The sequence below is a fragment of the Macadamia integrifolia genome, chromosome 3 (assembly GCF_013358625.1).
Source record: "Macadamia integrifolia cultivar HAES 741 chromosome 3, SCU_Mint_v3, whole genome shotgun sequence".
Classification (NCBI taxonomy): Eukaryota; Viridiplantae; Streptophyta; class Magnoliopsida; order Proteales; family Proteaceae; genus Macadamia; species Macadamia integrifolia.
Window position 1 is genome coordinate 31,849,048 of NC_056559.1, and position 20,544 is coordinate 31,869,591.

Consider the following 20,544-nt stretch of genomic DNA (forward strand, 5'->3'; position numbering starts at 1 on the left):
TACACAATCACCCAGACGTGACAATGGTAAAGCGTGAAGTTGAGATTTGAGAGTTCACTCGCTAATGTTATGTCGTTGGTGATAATGAAATTTATGAAGTGACGGGACTACATGTCACTATTATGTCGTAGGCCCCGCATGATCGAAAAAAATCCTCTGCCACAGGTGCAGCTGGGCCGTGTTGAGGATCTGATGGCCAGCACAGCCTTGGAGGGTGTGTCGGTGGCTTCTCAATCATCAGATCTTCATCACACGGCCGCACCCGCGGCAGAGGATGAAAGTCCCCGCATGATGGGTGTGAAATTGGGAAATGGGAGTTTGGGTTTCATGTCCATCACTCTATAAACCCTCCCCGAGTCCCCGTGACCTCATGTGGGTTCCAGTTTCCACCCGCTTTTGGTTTGCCCGTCCGATCATTTGATCCAACCCCGAGCTGGTGGCAACTCTTTTTCATTGATCCTGCTGTGCATTGAAGATGTTCTTACATATTTTCTCATTGGCCGCATACATTAATGTTACCTACAGTAAACTGACAGAGTTTTATTGCCAATCTAAGCGATGCACTGGCCAATTCAAAACAAGTCTGGATCCGGATCGCAATTCCTGATTCCAATCCAATCCGGGCTACCGATTGTCCGATTCCATTTTTTTAAGAAACTGAATGTGATTGATGCCCATCTGTACGGTTCCCAACAAATAATGGGTCCACACTCCACTCCACAGACTCCACACCACAACTTGTCCATGGGTTAATGGTACCATGAGATGGGTCCCTTTTGTATTCTCATTCTCCATAACCCCACATGGAACTGGAAGCTAAGCAAGCCCAGCAGCTATTTGCTCTTGTTTTAACGTCCAAGCATATATGCCTTCATAAGCCGCCAGAGGTGCACAAATCTTTTTTGGAGTCTTTCTTCAAGGTGCAACAGTTGAGTCAGGGGTGTCAATCGGTCGGTCTGGCTCGATTTCGGTCCAGGCTGAGTTGGTTTCGATGTGGGAAAGCTGAAACCGAAACCGAACCAATAAAAAAATTTCAGTTTTGGTTTGGTTTCGGTGAAGTTTGGTTTCGGTTTTTCTTCGGTTTCTTAAATCGATTTGTAACCGGGTTGATTTTGATTTTTGGTCCAGTTTGGATTCGACTTTCTATACAAATGTATACAAAACTATGCAAATTTTGATTTTTTTTAATGAATTTTGGAGTGTCTCGGTTTCTTACCGGTTTGGTTTCAGTTTCAATCCGGGTTTTGAGCTGGTTTCGGTTTGATTTCAGGTTCATCCGGTTTTCGGTGAGGTTCGGTTTGGTTTTGGGGTTGCAATACTCCAAACCAAACCAAACCAATAAGGCTTCAGTTTGATTCGGTCCATGTTGTTATCGGTTTGATCCGACCGGTTTTACCAGTTCGGTTCAGGAATTGACACCCCTAAGTTGAGACAAGCCTCCCCAATCAGATCAAAGGGACCATTATAGCAATCATCTCACTTTTTTCATGGATCCAAGGGAAAACCCCTTTTCATAAAATCACCCAAATGCAAAACAATCCAACCCAAAGAGGATCATTTCAAAGACAATTTGAATCAAAAGGAGTTACTGATATCAACACTTGTTCAAGGAACGACTATACATTTCATGTTACTGGAAATTACATCACTTCAAAAGAAAAGAGTAAATTCCTTTACAGGATTGTGTCAAGATATCAAATACACAATGATTGGAAACAGAGTCATATCAGCTGCAACATCCTCCACTCTGAGCAACAGTTCCATCTCGACCACCTGCTGGCCCTTGTGGTCGGCCATACCCAACTTTGATGCCTGATGACTATCATCATAACAAAGATGATCAGATACGAGGCCTTTTTCATTTTACCTTATATAACAAAAGAAATCCTTTGGTCTAGTAAAGGAAGAATCTGCCATCCCTCCCAAGACCTTTTGACATTAATTCGAAGGGGAGAATTTGAACCTAACATCCGATGGTTCTCCACCACTAGGCTATGATCGGGGTCAATTGTTGGATGGCAGGTTTTGTTATTCCATTGTCCATCCAGATGCAAACATATAAATTTACATGCAACAAGTGATTGTGCACGTAGAGGCTCATTCACATGCATGCTCGTGGTGTGTGTATTGTGGTGCTTGCGTACAGACATGTTTCAATGTATGTTTTGCATGTGTGCATGCACATGTGTGCATTAAATTTGCTCTCAATGGATGCTGCTCTGGAGTTGTAATTAACAGTACTAGAAAATTTTCAAAATGGAATACATCTTGTGATCAGTGGGAATTACGCCAAATAAGAATATTTTACCTCATTTGATACATCAAACACGCCTTCTTTTATCTTCTGCAGTATCTTTGAGGCAGTGTTTATGAAAGCCTGGATTTTTTTTTCCTCTTCATCAGTATTGTAACATTAGGTGTATAGAAGTGGAAAAGTAAATAGGGTTATAACTTGTCAAGCAAGACTATGGAACACTAAGGCAACAGTATATGGAAAGGATCAACTAGGGTTTAAGTGCATTACCTCCTCAACATTTTGAGCTGTTCTTGCTGATGCCTCCATGAACAGAAGCCCATTTTCCTTTGCAAATTGTTCCCCTTCCTCTTTGCTAATGGCCCTCCGATGGGCAAGATCACACTTGTTCCCAACGAGCATGATTGTCATGTTGGGATTGGCATGCTGCCGGGCATCCTCGAGCCAGCTTGCTAGATGATTAAATGTCTCCCTCCTAGATGACAAGGATTGAATAAACCCTTTTTCAGTTAGAGACATTAACAAAAATCCAACCAACCTGACACTTCCACCACATATATGCCTACCTGGTTATATCATAAACCAGTAGTGCACCAGCTGCTCCTCTGTAGTAGGACCTAGTGATGGATCTGAAGGATTCCTGACCAGCCTGAGAAAAGGTCCCAGATTCTTGATTTAGATTTTCATAACATTGTTTGAGTTTCCATGCCAAACCTGATATGCCATCCAATAACCAATATTTGCAGTAGAAACGTATTCATAAGCAAATAGAGAATTAACAGTTCATATTAGGCTCCTACAACTTTAGCACGCCAACTTCGAAAACTTTTTCTAGAAAAAATATTTATCACAGCAGGACAAGGTTCGGGCTGCCAGGGTAAATGCCCAGGTTCGAGTCTTGAGAGCAGCCACTTGGGGCAAAACATGCCCAAAAATAGGACCATCTCCAAAGTCACCCCTTACAGGACCACACATAGGCGGGACAAGCACAGGGTAGTGGCCCTTTTATGCAGATATACCCCAAAAAAGGTTCAATTGTAAACCACAGATATCTTTTACCATCTCAACGAAGCAACCCATCTCAATTTCCACTGCTCAGAAAGCTCTATAGTCCATACACAACTGACTCTGCACATTATAAAGGCACCAGCCAAATCAACAAAACAAGGGTTCAGATCTCTGATACCCGGAGGTACTTCAATGTACACATTTCAGGCTTCACACAACATAGTTTACACCTCTCAGATGGGGGTGCCGGTGCAGGTGGGAGTGGCATTGGATATGTAACATTAATTGCACTTGCAGATAACATAAATTGTGGACTTATTATGGGCTGAATTGGGCTTGAAAGCAATGTGTAAAACATATCTTTTCCAAAAGATGCAATTTCATTATAGTGGCATTTGGTGAAGGTCAGAAAATTGTAGATGACCAACTAAACAGAAGATGATGGCATTCTTGAAATAGGAGAATTACAACATGATACATGGGAAGTGCTCGCATGAGAGATGGGATCCCTACATGTAAAAGTGTATTTTCTACTTAACTCATTTGGAGTACTTAAAGTCAAGTTGCAATACCACATTGCATACTTTAGTTTCTAAATGTCTTCATTTTTTTATATAAAAAAATAAGAAAGCACCCAGATTATATATACACATAATGGATGTAGCTAACTATTAATTTTCGGGGTTACTTAAAAATAGCATACAATTGTTATGTATGATATGTCTATACAACATTTGGCAGATCCATATAAGCCAAGTTCCGTATCCCGAGATTTAGTAGTAAGATGGTTCTGACTCCTAGATGTTTACCCTCACATGGCACTTGCAACCATGACTATATGGAGATTTTTCATTACATGAAATCATTACTTGTTAGATGTTTTTGAAGCAAATGCGGTTTCATGCAAATTCGACTAGCAAACTAAACCTGTGGAAAGCTTGTGAGGAGCCGTGTTCAGTTCAGGATAATGAAGGCCAAGAGAAGCAGTATATAATTCCATGTACAAGCACCTAATGATTGGTTCAAGCCCAAAAGGGGGGGTATTTGTGCCTATACCATAACAACATATTATATCCAAATTTCTAATCTACTAACTCATGTGGGTTCATAAAAAATTACACCTTTTGCGGTTAACAGGCCTAGTGGGTAACAAGCTAGGCCTCATCTTAAAGATATCAGAGCTTCCATCCCGTTTCTCAGGATTGATAGACAGGGGATAGGGAGAAAGAAATAAAGATTGCAATAGAAATCAAAGAAATTCCATCACACGATATCAGGTCTTAATAATAATTGAATAAAAGGGCAAAATAAAATTGCAAATTCAAAGTAATTACATCATTCTTGCAAAATAAGGGGGCCAAGTGGCGCCCAAGCCTAACATTTTATCACTTTATCACTTAAATGGTCAGAACTTCCCTAATAAACTTATGGTCGTAACATACTTGCCTTGTTAGAAAGGTAACTCAAAAAGCTTTCAAACAGCACCAAAATTATAGTAAACAAGTTTTGACATCACAAAAAATGTTAACCAAAAGACAAGTGATGGAAATAAATCAAATGATCCAAAATGATTTATCTCTCAAAAAAGGAAGTTGTCTATGCAGTCCCTTGCATGGACAACTTTCCCTGAGATAAATATGGACTTTTCAACAAGAAACACCATTTGTTTGAAGCTGGAAATGCTCCTGCATTACACCCTAAAGCATGATATCATAACATGTAAGGCCAGATTGAGAAATGAATAAAAATAAATAAAAATAAAAAAGAACAAGATATCAGGTTTTGCGTCCGGGCACCCTGGCACATAAGGCAACTTGTCACCTTGGTCTTCCAGGGGCATATTGTTTCCTAGGCGAAACCTTGACATAGTGGCCTTAAGGCATCAATAGCAACTGAATACATAATCATGGATGATGCAGAAACAATCAGGTGATGCCCCAAGATCCTAAGGAAGAATGCAATATCCAACACTAATAACAGTAAACAGGATTTCTTCTCCAAAGATAGGTTCATATGGTCAGCCTCATTCACAGGAGTGATTTTCTCACTAATTGGGTGTACTATGTTCCGGGAAATGATAATCCATCAAGCACCTAATCATGCATAGCTTGAAAAAATAGAGCATTGCATTGCGTAGAAAATAGGGCATTGTCAACTTTCGTCTATGGGTTTGCTAGGGCATCTGATATTCTCAGTGACACATTATTTATCCTTCGCAGCTGGTCCAGGTGATCCAGTAGGTTAGAGAGGAACTCTTATGAGAATTTTTCCTGTGTCTTTCGTTGAAGAACATATTTGAAGGAAAATCAAGACATTCAACGAAATTTGTGAGTATTATGATGAAGTTAATTGATTGCGTTAACTATTCCCCAAGAGAATGGACAATGTAGGAGACAAAAACAAAACCTAGTACAGGATCATGGATTAAAAAGACTAAGTGAAATGTAACGTAAGATCTAAAAAGGGAAAAATAGAAAAGTACTACAACAAAAACAGGACTGGAAATTAATGTTTTACTTTGGAGATGGAATTTGGATATTAGGAACTTTACAGGCAAATGGGAAACATAGGTAGAGAAACACTTAAGGTTCAAAGGTATATGAGTATATCCCCCCCCACCCCGGGTGCAAATTAATAAGTCCAAGGGTATATAAATCAAAATAAACTATAAAGAAAACTAAAAGAAATAGAGAAGCAAGAAGGAAAGATAGGTTCCAGGAGAATCGACTGATAGAGCTGTCGGAATCCATTACACATGATAGTAATAAGACCCTACTTCAAAGTCTAGGAATCCAACCAAAAAAAGGGTGGGGGGTGGGTGGTGGGTGGTGGGTGGTGGGCGGTGCGGGGAAGGTTCTGTTCTCTCCCCCAAGAAAGACACAATAGAGAAGAAAAGGAGCAGAGTAGTATAGCAAGAAACGAGCACCAGAAGAGGCAACCTTGCAACCAAAGTCCGAAAAAGGAAGAAACAAAACAAAGGGAACTTAATAGCCAAATCCACACAACAAACCAAAACAAAATCTAGCTTAATCCCCTCCCACTCCCCTACAGGAAAAAGAGACTAAAATTAACCCCACACTCCAAACTATGAAAAACCAGCTACACTTCTCCGTTCAAAAGCTTCTCCTTCTTTCTTCAGTTAGCCGAAATAGTGAATATCAAAAAAATGTAGCTAAAGTTTGGCATATATCTATTATAACTCTATATCAGATATGGAAGCCTTCCTAAATTACAGATCACTTACTCTGTTCCAATAATAAAGTATTATGTAAAAATAACATTTTCAGAAAGTGATATTCCTCCCCCGAATACGTTGTATATGCCTTATATTGTTGTTTCCCATTGGTGGTTAGTTAAAAACTGTACCCCGTCAACAGTCTTCATCTGATTAATAAAATCAAATAACCCAGATACGATTGGTCCTTCACAAATCACAAGTCAAAACACCAGAGCACCATTTATGAGACGTGCTATGCTTAATGTAATATCTATTACAGTCAGACTTCCAAAAAAATAAGAATTGGGCACATAGTTTATAATTCATGCTTGTCACAGAGCAATCAATGGAGATAGAGACTGAAACCAACAAAAATCAAAGACCCAGAACAGATACTGACCGTGTCCCAAATCTGAAGCTTGATGGGACTGCCGTCGATTGTGACCATCCGAGCACCAAACTCGACGCCAATCGTAAGATCATGGACAGGTTGGAATCTTTTGTCCGTGAATTGCAACAGAAGACAAGATTTCCCCACACCTGCAACTCCGAATTTAACAGGAAACATCAATGGTCTCTCAAAATCGAGCTGCCGCATCGAATATCGGGAAAATGGTTTTCATCATCAATTCAAAAGGAGAGAAGAAGAAGAAGAAGAAGAAGAAGAAGAAGAAGAAAAACTGTACCTGTGTCTCCGATGATTATGTACTTGAAGAGATAATCGTAAGACATGTCTCCTATCGAAGAACGAAGAGAGAAGGAAACAATCTATGAAGAAGAAAAGTGGAAGAGATGAAGAGGAATGGGTAATGGGATTAGTAGCAGTAAGGAGGAGAGCTTTCTCAGCTCTGCAAATTGGACAAACGGAAGGGAAGATAGATAGGTAACTTAAGGGCTAAGAACATAAAGAAAGATATGCTTTCCGCTTGTCTGCGGCGACGATTGTGATGAAATTTGAAAAGGGTAATTTTGTCATTTTCCAGTTGAAACTAAAATTAATGCAGTGATGATGTTTCATTAGAGGTGTCTCAATTATCTACGTGTGATTAACGTGTAAATGATCCGTTTTAAATTGTAATCTCAGTTTGAATGGAATTTTGGCTGTAAAAAATGTATTTTCGGAATAGATTTTGGGAGTAAAATGCATGAAATATAATTATTTTTTATTTTCTTGAATGTGTTTTAGACTTAAAAGATATTTTAAATAATGCTATCTAACACGGCCCTACAAATGGCATAATATCATCAATTGGGGCTTGCCTTGCCCTACGTCTAAATATAAGGGGCAAAATAACTATCCAACCCCTCTATGAAAGACATTTTTTGCTTTTTTAGGGAAGGTCTAATTACGGGACCTTGCTTCCTGAGGTAATTACCATGTCCCTTCCAACCCAATTGTGTTAACCCCCTTGGGGTTCTTTTTAAGAACCCTCACACTTAAATAAATTACAAAATAAATAATAGAATCTGAGGTGCTTTCTTTTCTTTAATTAAAAAAAAAAAAGATGTTTTCTCTTTTGCGGGAATGATTTCTAAACCTCATTGGGTGGAGAAGATGGTCAATTGAGAGCATGAAACAAGATTCGATAAAATATGATAAAAATGAGAGAAAATGTGTAGGAGACACATAGAGAGAGAGAACACGAAAGCATAACCTACATGGCATTTATATTTTAATGGAAAAGGTTCTTTAAGCTGTTGGGGTAGGCTACGTTAATATTTTTATGTCAATCTCTCTCTCTCTCTCTCTCATAGCTCCAAATATATAATGTTATTTTGTTGCACCGGTATACTCTTTTATATTGATTGCATGGAGAACCTTCTCCCATATTTTAAATAGAGTTGTACAACATGTAGGAAACTCGAATCTTTAGATTCATCATCAACTCCCAACTTATTTTTATATTTTTCTTGGACAGATCACAAAAGAAATAAACATGTTTATGGCTCTCTTCCTTGGAATATAGACTTTGAAATTAATAAACAAAACCATATAGGGTGGCAAAGTATAAAAAGAGAAGGTTAGGAATCATTCATTCATTCCTATTAAAAAGAAAGTGGTTGCGGCTTTTCTACATTAGATCAAGTAAAAGCGTCTTGGTTTTAAATATCAAATGTGTATAACCAATTCGTATCAGTATCAGTTGAAGCTAATATTGATGAATATAAATTAGGATTGTACAAGAATGGTTCGTGTTCCTGATTCGCACTCAATGTTGATACCTAATTGATCCTGTATCGACGGAATGGCTTTTAGTAAGGGTAAATTTCTTTAATAAGAGAGAAAGAAGAAGAAAAAAAACATTTTGAGTGAATGAGTAAAGGATATATTAAATCTTGATGATAAAAAATAAGATTATTAAAAGACAAAAATGCCACCGAGGTACTAGGCCCTGAACAAACGAAAAGAAAAACAAGAATAGCGAGATCACACTGCGATCTTCCAAAGGAAATCAGATTTTCGCAAAAGAGTGATATGGTCCAATACATATTGATATCGATGGAGACAAATACAAATACCAATACCTATATTTTTCATGGTACCACCCACCACCCTGAAACTAGTCATTGGCTAGAGGCTGACTAACTTTAAAAACTTAAGCTATTAAACATAGAAGTCCAATAGATATATTATTAACATAGTAGCATAATGCTTAAATACAAAATTAAAGTGTTCAACCCAAAAACTTAAACTATTAGGGGGAGAGCCCTATTTGACATATAAAGGGAAAATGTCTCATAGTTAGCTTATGTGGGATTATTCTCATCACCACCAAAGAAAAAATCTCTCTCTCCCTCAAATGTGATCGCAGTAATATCACAAACCCCACATGATAGCAGAACTTCCATGTAGAGTGTCTGCGGTGCAGTTGAGCCTGAGAAGCTCTATCCAATTAAAAGGGGTGGGGGAGTTGGTATGGAAAGATTCCAATCAGATATTTTTCCTGGCTGATCTTTTTTTTTTTTTTTTTTCCCCTAAAATTCCATTGCATCCAACACATTTCACGTGATCCGGAAGAACAATTGCAAAACAGCATGCAAATGCCTGAAAAAAAAGTATATAAATAGGAGTGGTGTTCATGTCTTCAACAAGGAACAGAATTCTTGAATGGGAGGATGGAAAGGAGCCCCTTTCGGTTTCATAGAAGGATGAACATGGAGATTGAATGTGAGAATTGGAGGGCACTAAAACTGTAAGAAGTTTGAGCCAAGAACCAGTTTAGTTTCCTCCAATATCTCACCTTCAATCCTTTGTGAGAAAATAGCACAAGTGGCGGTTTTTGGAAGACTGAAGCATCATCTTTCTGACCCTATGGAAAATTCAGCATGGATTTTGAATGTGAGAATTGGAGAGAACCAAACTACTTGCAACTCATAACAGAGAGTTTGATTTTCTCCAATGTCTTACCTTCAATGATTCTTGAAGCAACTTTGGGTTTTGAATGTGAGAAAATTGCATACCTTAAAGCAATCCAACCCATTTTGTGCTTACCTACAAATAGCTTATCATCATCGATACCAGAAAGAGCCAGCTCGTCTCAGAGCGGCTCTGCACATACCCAAAGAAATCCATCCCATGATACCTCTCCAATGTCGCAGGGCCTTCTGCACAGACAATGCCATGACCCAAAATTCCAGTCAGTGACGATGGTGGTAATCAAAAGGAGCCATGGAAAGTCCATCATCTCAGAGTAGATACTTTGTGCACAGAGTCAACCCATTCGACTCACCATTTCTGTCACATGCAAAAAGTCCCATGTGCAGCCAGATTAGCCTTCCCAAGCAGTTGGTGTTCACCGTCGACCATGGAAGAACGGCAGAAGAGAACTCAGAGAGGGAAATGGACTTGGACATGGTTTTTGATGATGTAGAGTATCCTGAGCTCCATTATAAAGCTGCTGATATAGTTTTAGCATTCTCCATGTTGAGGATTGGGTAAAATAAGAACTCAGTCATTATAAACTCAGTTCATTTGGTAAGGGCTCTGATCTCAGTCCCTAGGGTTTACTGAAGTTTCAATCGAACCTGAGCGAGCCAACTCCAACTGGCAACAAAGCATATCAGTATGGTATATCTCGTCTATGGTTCTACACATCAATGTAAGACACTCCTCATTACTAACAGAATATGAAAACTTCAATTCCAGTGAAGATTGATCATTCCATGTGTTTAGGCTTTTAACCAAGGAGTCAAGTCATGCACTCATGTCCACTGAAATTGAAAGTGGTCAAGCAGGATCAGTGTTACTCCCCCACAGACCACATCTCAGTGAACAGCTTTGCTGATTGGGTACAACAACAACATAGCCTTATCCCAACTAAATGGGGTCAGCTATATGGATCCTTGCTCTCCAATCAGCCCTATATCACCTTCTTTGTTGATTGGGTAAAGGACATAATCCTAATGCCCAACACATCCCAATTGAAATTAAACTACTTAAACATTACTGGAACTATTGGAAACTTGTAATGATCAATACTTTAGGATTGGACCTTCTAAACCATGGTCTGGCAGCACTCCAAGGAAACTTGAGGGCTGCTTCACTTGTAAATGGCTTTAGGACTCTCTGGAAAACCTTAAGCATAAATGCAAATGAGAGAGCCAATCAGGGAACACATAAATGATTCTTTCATTTAATCAGTGGAAAATGGAGATGGATACAAGTACATGAGATCTCCACACAATGGAGGGGGCAGATTCACCCCCATGGTATCTCAACAAAGTAAAGAAATGACCCAAAATTGGGATATGGAATACAATCTCATTGCCATTCCATTCCCAGTCTTTTTTTTTTTTTTTTTTTAACTTTTTTTCCTTCTATTGACACTATTATTTTCAATCTACAGTTATCCCAAGTAGAGTTGTAAGTCTGGGTCTTTTGTATCTTCTCAAAAGCAAAGAAGAACATACAACACTTACAGATGAAAGGGCCATGCATGCCCCAGCTACCCAAGGCGGCAACCTGAACCTCAGTAAAGGGAAGAAAACTCCTGCTGCCACTGGGATGGCAACAACATTGTATGCCATTGCAAACGCATAATTCCATCGGATACGGGAGAAGGTCTTTCTTGAGAGATCAATGGCTGCAATGACGTCTTCCAAGCTGTTCCTCATCAACACATAATCGGCAGCTTCTATAGCAATATCTGTCCCTGCCCCAATCGCTATCCCAACATCGGCAGCTGCAAGAGCAGGTGAATCATTGATACCATCACCGACCATTGCAACTATGCTTCCATCTTTCTGAAACGAACGTATCGCATCAACTTTTCCAGATGGCATCACCTCTGCTCTCACATCTTGAATGCCAACCTGCCAGCCATGAATATTTATGTTGACCTTATCTCTCGGTATAGCATGTTAATAATTTAATAATCAGGAGGGAAAAAATAATCATGAAACAAGTAAATTCCCTTGAAAAAATTAAACGAAGAAAGAGAGAGAGAGAGAGAGAGAGAGAGAGAGAGAGAGAGAGATAAATCTATGCTTAAAGAGAAGAGAAACCCCCAATTCAGCATGGACTTATCAATCCACATGATATGATGCTTGAGGTTTAGCTATGGAAGTTTAAACAGAGATGAAACAAACCTCTTTAGCTACAGCCTTTGCTGTCCTCCAGTTGTCCCCTGTAATCATGACCGGTCGGATACCCATATTTTTTAGGCCTTCTACAACAACGGCAGCTTCTCTCTTAAGAGGATCTGCTAGTCCCAAAACACCAACGAGAGTATCATTATATGCCACAATTATCCCTGTTTTTCCACTTTCCTCTAATTCCGCCAAAAAGCTTTCAGCCTCATCTGGTATATTAATGCCATTTTCAAGCAATAGTTTTCTGTTACCAACCTGATCATCATACAATGTCAAACAAAAAAAAATATCGATAAGGCACAATTATACTTCAATAATTCCTATACGAGTACATGAATGCATTTAAATGAATTTAAGTTCAAAAGCTTACCAAAACCCTTCTCTCATGTATAAAGCACTGCACACCTCTCCCTGGCAAAGCAGAAAAGTCTGAGACATCAAGAAGCCATCCGGAGAAATTAGGCTCTTTGTGTTCATTATAGAGATCCTTAGCAACAGATGGGTCATTGAAGAAATGGAAATGGTGTGCGTAATTCACTAATGCCCTTGCCAATGGATGTTCACTGCTAGCCTACATCATCAGCAGAAAAATAGAAGGAACAATTGTCAATAGGATGTTTAATTCGACAGTTTATATCAATAACATATCAAGTGAAACAAAATAACAATCTTGAAACCAATTAGAAGATCTGGACTAACCTCTGCAGAAGCAACCAAAGTAAGGAAGTCTCCACGATCCATTTCTGTAAAAGTTTTTACTGTTGTGACTGTGGGTCTTCCCTGTGTAAGGGTACCTGTTTTGTCAAATACCACACACTTAACCTTCTGACCCCTTTCCAAAGCATCTCCTCCTTTTATAAGGACACCATTATTAGCACCAACGCCTGTTGCAACCATGACAGCAGTAGGTGTTGCTAAGCCAAGTGCACAAGGACATGCAATCACCACGACTGATATTGCAAACATGAGGGAGAAAACAAAACAACTGCTGTTTTTAGGTAGCCACTCTTCTGGGTACATTCCAAATGTCCCACAAATATACCTGCATGGGAATGATATGGAACACTTCATCAAAATTTAAACAGAATGGTGTGTATATGGTGACTACATCACAATTCGCCACAGTAAACTTACCATCCCAAGAGTGTCAGTAATGAAATTGTAACCACTGTAGGGACAAAAATGCTTGCAACCTGAAGGCAAGACAACTAAGTTATAACAAGGTTCATGGTTCTCATTCATCTTGCCACCAGAGATCTAAGAAGCCACAAAATGGAATAGTTGAACCAAGAAAGAGAACAATATAAACATGACAACCAAGGTTTGACATTAATGCAACTGATTTATCTTCTGGCATGGGGAAGGCTAAGTGGGAACACCATCAGGGGTCAGTCCTACTGTATTAGGGATCCCAACCATGTGTCATACAATAAGCATATGGTGGTATTATATTTTCTTACCAATGCTCATTCCATCAATTGCACTTACTATAAAACCTATTTCTAATTTCTCATGATTTTATCAGATTGCACATATAATTTCTCTTGGAATTTTCGATTCCTGAAAGTTTGTGTATTTTCATTTCTACCATTATTAAGTTCTCTTCTGTTCCTTTTCCCCTCTTTAGTTTTTGGATAAATAATGAAGACACCATTATTGAGTCCATCACTTAATTCATCTGGCTTAGCTTATATTTTATTTTACTTGATTACTTGCAGTGTTCAACGCTTATCAGATTTAGAGCCAGCTGAAAACTCACTTATCCTAATGGCCAGAAAGGGGGGGGTGAACCATGGCTTAAGTTAGTCTGCTTGAAAAATATTCAATTTTTATCAGGAACTAAAGCAGGAGGCCCAGCAGAAATTAAACAAATAACAAGTGCTGCCACCATTAGAAGCACCATCCTGGAAGGGGAATCATTAGGGAAAGGGACTCTCATGACTATGTGAAAACAAGACAAGCTCCCTACCTTCTATTGTTTGGATAATAGGACATTCGTGGTGAAAGACAACTATTTAGATTCCCTATCCCCTGACTGTACCAGGTAAATTCTAAAACACCAATAGACCCATTTTAGGGGAAGAATGAACATGTAAGTCATAGTTTCTAGAGTAGGTACAGATTGGTAACTGATGGGGTTGAAGAAACGGTAATAACTCAGCAGTTGAAATAAATCTTGTTCAAAGTATTAGCATGGTACATAATTTAATCGTTTATGGAGGTTCTCTTTTTTCCCCCAATTTAAGGTAAAACAGGCATAGATGCAGTTCAAACTAACTAGCACACTCATAAGCTAATACTGAACTACATGTACTTACAAAATCAGCAAACTTCTGAATGGGAGCTTTTGACATCTGCGCTGTCTCAACCAAAGAAATTATCTGACTCAAAACTGTGCTAGACCCCACTTTAGTGGCTTGTACATGAAGAGCACCATGAGAATTCATTGTGCCACCTATAACCAAAGAATCGACCTCCTTCAAAACAGGTTTAGATTCACCAGTTACCATACTCTCATCAACATAACTTGAACCCCACACAACCACACCATCAGCAGGAACCTTGGAACCAGGAAAAACTTTTAAAGTGTCACCAGGGTGAATTAGCAAAGCATCTATCTCCCTTTCTTGGATGCATTTCCCACCTGGAACCCAATATTAAATGAAACAACCCACCAAATTATTGTGAATCAGTAGAACAGGTAAATGGTGGCTGTGCTCGGCCACAAAGCAAATCAAGACTCAGGAATCAAGATAAAAATTCTGCTCCTAAAACTTTAAAGGGGAAAGCACACCTGTATCCTTGACAAGCAAGATAGCCGTTGCTGGTGCGAGTTCTACCAACTTCTTGATAGCATCTGATGTTTTTCCCTTGGCAAGAATTTCCAGATACTTCCCCAACAGCACAAATGTTATTAGCATGGCACTTGTCTCAAAATATGTTGAAGACCAGAGCCCAGTGAAGGCACCATATACAAGGGCAAAGACAGAGTAGAAGTAAGAGGCTGAAGTTCCCAGTGCAACCAAAACATCCATGTTTGTCGATCCATTCCTCAGTGCTCTGGCAGCTGCTATGTAGAAGCGCTTGCCAATGACAAATTGAACAATACTTACCAATGAAAATTGTAACCAATCACTCATTAGAAAGGGCCCACATCGCCAAAGCATTAGAGAATAGAAGAGAGGTATGTTGGGACAAACTACCCGCACGAAGAAGACAGGGATCTGTGGCCATGTCATCAAGTATCAACAGTGACAAGGGCAAAGAGAAAAAAGATTAGAAACTACAGAATCAAATTATAAAGCATGATAGGTCATGAATGAAACTACAGAAATCAAACTCACACTGAGAGACAGACTATAAATGAAAAGCTTGAACATATTTGAAGATTCTTCAATATGGTTTGAAGTCATTCTCAAATAAGGGCTCTGTACATTGACTTTAAATTTTCCATTGCTTCCTCCTTCAATCATATCAACTACAGATCTGGAACCTATGACTTCAGGATCAAATAGAACTTCTAGTTCCTGATTCTGGTTAAAATTAAATTGTTTCACCCCTTTCATGTCCCGAAGCATGGAATCTAAAAGCTGCACATCCACTTCACCGGACAACCCAGCAACCACCAACAAAACCTTATCCTGTTCACCACTCTGTACTAGTGCAGCATCAAAACCAGCATCTTCTATTGCATTAACTATATCATCCTTACTAATGACAGCAGGATCAAACTCAACTTCTCCTAGTGAAGTGGCCAAGGCAACAGTTGCTCCTTTGACACCAGGGAGCTTTCTCAAAATACCTTCAACAGAATTTACGCAAGCTGCACATGTCATACCTCCTATCATGAACTGCCCCAACAAGGTTTTTTGTGTTTTTGTTCCAAACATATTGGGATCAGGTAGAATCTCAGCATCAAAACCGGCATCTTCAATTGCAGTCTTGATGTCTTCATCCTGCAATCAACAGATACAGGTGTAAGAGGGAATGTACATTAAGTTTCAAGAAAATCCCTGATCCATATTTTTGTAACAATTATCAAGTATATTGACTATTCAGACTAAGAAACAGTCTTAACACAGACAGGGCTATTTTTTTTATTATTCTTGAAGTCAAAAGCGTCAATTTGGACAATGAGAGTTCCCATTCCCATGATTTCAAGAAACATGGTTAATTGATAAGGATAAAATCTAGTGCTAAATGGCATTTTCAGTCGCAACAACAATGAGCTATTTTTATGATTCGTGAAGTCAAAACATCCACCTATTTAGGTGGGAGGTCAAAAGTATGAAATTTCCAAGGATAAATGCTTCTGTTTTATGATTCAAGATAAAACAGAAGCGTTTCTCTGCAGTTTGGATTCTCGTGATCCAAACTCAGCCCAAAAGCTTTTCTATGGACAAGGAAAACAGAATAGATTATAATCGCAGTCTCTAGGAGAGGAACTATAATGCAGGTATGCTAACATAGCATTAATTGTCGATAATTGATGCAAAGCATGGTGGACTCATTGCTCTCACTCAATGTTAACAACCTTAAACAATTAAGAGGAATAATTAAGAATTCAGAATACCATCACCACATTTGAGCTCCATACCTCAACCAATTTAACGGAAAATGTAAAGATCAAAACTTCCCAGATGACAATAACAAAAACAAAAAAATCTTTTTGAGAGCTTGAAGAATAGAAGTAAGCTAGAAGTCCCTGCCAATCAATTAACACCTATATGGTCATCATTCGAAGAGAAGCTAGTTACATTCACCGTTTCTCATATAAACTGAACAACCCAATATTCCTTAATGCGAATCAAATTCTCAAAATCAAAAACGACCCCCAAGTAAGTTACCAACCAATGAACATGCAAAACAAAAGAAAGCAAATAAAAAAAATCAAGTATTCGAAAGACAAACCTTAACCAATCTGGGATCAAACACCACATCCGCCTTGTTCTGAAGCAAAGCAACGGACGCCCTCACAACCCCACGGATTCCAACAAGTGCAGCCTCCACAGAATTGGAGCAAGCAGCACAGGTCATTCCCGAGACATTAACCTGAATTCTCCTAATATCCTCTTCCACATACCCCTTCTTCTCCCTCTCCTCATTCTCATAGGAATCCAAAAGCCTCACATCTTCAAGGTCGCCGGCATCATCCACCGGTACGATAGTCTCCGATGGTCTACCGACACCTGAAACCGGCATTAGCTGAAGGTCTCTGATACTCGGAGCCATTAGAGGAGCCGAGAAGAGACCCAAAACACAGAGAAAATCAAGAGAGGAAAGCTTTTTATCGTTTCTGTCTTCTTTCTTAGCTTTGCAAATTCCAAGTAGTAGCAGGTCCCGTCGAGGACGCTGCTGTTCATGGCGGAGAAGGTATTAGTAGAATTTAGAGGGTCTTGTTATTTGACTGGAATACCCTTAAATGATACTTTCGTGACTAACATATCCCCTGTACTACTGCATTTGGTGAGTTTGTACTTCCAAGGTTCCAAGTAGGCAAGGACCCAAGCTGTCATTAATTAAATAATTTCATCGGTTGGTGACCAGATGATCGTGTGTTCCCTACTTACGGGACTATATGATCTCAACCATCCAATTTAAGAATCATAGAAGAGGATCCCACTAAGTAGGATAGGTGAAAATTTTTCCTTCCGCTCATGACCCGCTTAAAATTGAGTTTCTCACTTAATGGTTAAGGGTAGGACTTTTGATTAAATGTGGGTCATTGGATCTAACATAGTACCATCCATTTTAACCTATATGCTACATAGTGCCCACATATGACATTCGTGTTGGTATAGCACCAAAACTAGTGGTCCCTATGTATGTCTAGTGTCTAGTACTCCTTTTGGGTGGGACCTATTGAACAAAATTGTTGCAATGGGAATAACGTGGAAATGAATCAAGAGTGACCTTGTTTGTATAAAACAATGGGAATAGTTAAGGACATCTCCTGGTGAGGTTTCCTTAGTGGTCAACAGTTGATAAACAACTTAACAAAAAACAAACAGTTGATAAACAAAGCAAAAAATTGAAAAAAAAAATGTTTTCCTTCAAAAAAATAAGGGGCATGGGTGGTGTATTGTACATGATTATATCCATTCAATAATTGAAAAGTCCATCATTCAATGGTTGAGCAAACGACTGTGAATCATGCATGATTGTCCTTTTTATCAAAAAATAATATAAAAGAAGAGAATTCTCTCAATAAAATGCATTGAAAAACGCAATAACATGGAAGAAATGGAATTTTATCACACTAGTTTTTATCTTCTTCTCCTAAATTTTTTTTTTTTTTTTTGGATAAACTAATCAAGTCTAATTGAGATATAAGAAAAAATAACAATGTGTAATTGGAGTAATAGGTATTAGATTTGGCTTAAATCCCCAAAACCCATCATAGGTTAGTCACTCTCGATCGGCCAAACGTTGGATCACACTCGATTTTTATCTAAAGTAACTGATTCGATCAATCTGATTTCGATTCTCGAAATTGGGTTTTAAGAGACCTCAACAGTAGTTTTTTTTTTTTTCCCATATTGTTATAAACAAGCATTTATAAACAATTAAGTAAATATATATATATATATATATATTTAATGAACGGGTGATACAGTAATTTGAAGGGAATAAATGAATGACTAACAAAGTTTATTGGTCTTTGTCAATTGTCACTTATGTGGTTGGTGATGTCTTGGTGCAACGTCAATATTGAGGCTGCTAACTGGCCCACAACAAATAGTAAATTGTAAGGGCTCTCTAAAATTTCAACTTCAAAGAATGGTTTAGGTTTGAATCACTGTCCCAGCACCTAAAGCATCTGTTGGATGACACGTGTCAAGTAATTAGCCAACTTTTGACAATTTTGTGGAGGCAAAGGAGTGGCCAATTCGTTAGCCCACCCACTTCACTTGAGTACTATAAATGTTTTTTCTGTTGGGGAAATTTGGGATAAGGATGTGGATCCTACTCCTTATTTTTCCTTTTCTTAGGACGCTACTTAATCTAATATTGAAAAAATGAAGAATGTCAGATACAGATAGTGCGAAATGATCATCTCATCCTCCACGAACAAAAATCTCAACCCTGTTAAATATCCATGCGCGTGCTCTCAGTGCCCTCTACATTAATGAAGGTGCTACGTAGCTTGGCCCAATTAACATTTGTTGTAATCCCGGTGCAAGGGTGTTACCTAATAGACACCCAACCACTTAAATCCAACATGTTTGATACCTATTGATGGCTCGTTTACTCACTTGGACACATTTAAGGTTTGTTTAGAGTCTGCATAGGGATAAATGTGTCATTAGCCCATTTAAGCCTATCTATGGCCTATTTAGCTCAATTGTTGCTAGTCGATTAAAGATTGATACCCGACCAACTATTTATAAATGGGACCATGCGTAGCCTATGAAGACCAATTATTTAAAGGGCCAATCATGACAAAAATAAGAAGCCCGATTAGACTCAATCTAAACCGGCCTAGTTCAACCGATTGACACCTGTACATATGATGAACAATTGATCAAAACTATTAATTAAGTCGTTAAATCTACATTATCTATCGTTAGACTTGAAAGAGCATGCAGATAGTGTGTCAATTGGTCTGATTTTGGTTGGGCTAAATCGGTTTCAGGCCGATAATAGGCCAAAATAAAAAATAGTGAATTCTTTCAACGGTATTGGTTTTCTATGGGTTTCGACCGAACTGATTGGTTTTGATTTTCGTCGGTTTCATAGAACCCCAAACCAAAGCTAAATCAATAAGGGTTCGGTCCACAATTCAAAATGAATATAGGTCCGATAGGTTCAGGCTGAAAATTGAAACCCCTACATGTGCTACCATTATCTATTCATCCATCATTAAATTGACCAAAATGCCCTCCATATGCTCTCCCAAGCCTGCCTTTTCATCTTTTGATTATAAGGTTCGTAATCCAATCTAATCTCACCCACTATATGTGAGAGAGGACGTCGTCTCAACCAATTTCTTTCCTTCTCTGTCTTATCTTCTTGGCTTTTAGAAGCAAATGAATCAGATGGAGTGGTGGAACTTGGGAGAAGAAGTCTATTCTTCATTTCAAATCTAACATTGCTTTATCTCCACATTGGCTTTTTAGTCACACAACAATAAGAGCCAACACTACATAAAGGAAGTTAATTGCAATTAAAAGTGGAGATAGCATCCAATTAATGAGGAATTAAGTGCAAATTAAACAATCATGGATTGATTCATTGGTAAGCCACCCCACCACCTAGAAGTTTATCTTGGCCAATCGCAACTCCAGATTTTAGGGGGAGAAAGAGTGGTCACATCTGCACTATCTCATCGTTCAACTATTGGTGCAACAAAAAAACTGTCCTTCGGTTTTATATCGCACCCCTTGTTTTATTCAATTACTAATGTAGATTAGATGGTTGTTTACTTTACAATCTCCATTCATCCAGTTTCATATTTAGTTGATCATCAAAA

General features: G+C 38.7%; 2 protein-coding genes across 2 annotated transcripts; both read right to left on the reverse strand.

Moving 5' to 3' along the window:
* Positions 1-1,569: 1,569 nt before the first annotated feature.
* LOC122073527 (ras-related protein RABB1b) lies at positions 1,570-7,463 on the reverse strand. The gene is made up of 6 exons (XM_042638120.1): positions 7,166-7,463; positions 6,880-7,019; positions 2,821-2,903; positions 2,525-2,729; positions 2,309-2,377; positions 1,570-1,819 (listed from the first exon to the last, which is right to left on the reverse strand). Exons 1-6 carry the CDS (start codon positions 7,209-7,211, stop codon positions 1,727-1,729), a joined length of 636 nt encoding a protein of 211 aa, XP_042494054.1. The 5' UTR covers positions 7,212-7,463; the 3' UTR covers positions 1,570-1,726.
* Positions 7,464-11,090: 3,627 nt separating this feature from the next.
* LOC122073526 (copper-transporting ATPase RAN1-like) lies at positions 11,091-17,416 on the reverse strand. Its single transcript, XM_042638119.1, has 9 exons — positions 16,983-17,416; positions 15,416-16,027; positions 14,866-15,295; positions 14,390-14,715; positions 13,206-13,264; positions 12,771-13,113; positions 12,442-12,642; positions 12,069-12,326; positions 11,091-11,792 (listed from the first exon to the last, which is right to left on the reverse strand). The coding sequence occupies exons 1-9, from the start codon at positions 17,301-17,303 to the stop codon at positions 11,316-11,318; spliced, it is 3,027 nt and encodes a 1,008-aa protein (XP_042494053.1). The 5' UTR covers positions 17,304-17,416; the 3' UTR covers positions 11,091-11,315.
* Positions 17,417-20,544: the final 3,128 nt, after the last annotated feature.

What these genes read in the sequence shown, in the direction of transcription:
- LOC122073526 (XM_042638119.1), bottom strand. Translation starts at nt 17,303, where the DNA reads ATGGCTCCGAGTATCAGAGACCTTCAGCTAATGCCGGTTTCAGGTGTC. An exon ending in TTGATCCCAGATTGGTTAAG is followed by an intron (nt 16,028 to 16,982) that starts GTTTGTCTTTCG and finishes TGTTGATTGCAG; the next exon opens with GATGAAGACATCAAGACTGC. An exon ending in TTCAGAAGTTTGCTGATTTT is followed by an intron (nt 13,265 to 14,389) that starts GTAAGTACATGT and finishes TCTTGCCTTCAG; the next exon opens with GTTGCAAGCATTTTTGTCCC.
- LOC122073527 (XM_042638120.1), bottom strand. Translation starts at nt 7,211, where the DNA reads ATGTCTTACGATTATCTCTTCAAGTACATAATCATCGGAGACACAG. An exon ending in CATAATCATCGGAGACACAG is followed by an intron (nt 7,020 to 7,165) that starts GTACAGTTTTTC and finishes TCGGAGTTGCAG; the next exon opens with GTGTGGGGAAATCTTGTCTT. An exon ending in CAGCTCAAAATGTTGAGGAG is followed by an intron (nt 2,378 to 2,524) that starts GTAATGCACTTA and finishes AAAAAAATCCAG; the next exon opens with GCTTTCATAAACACTGCCTC.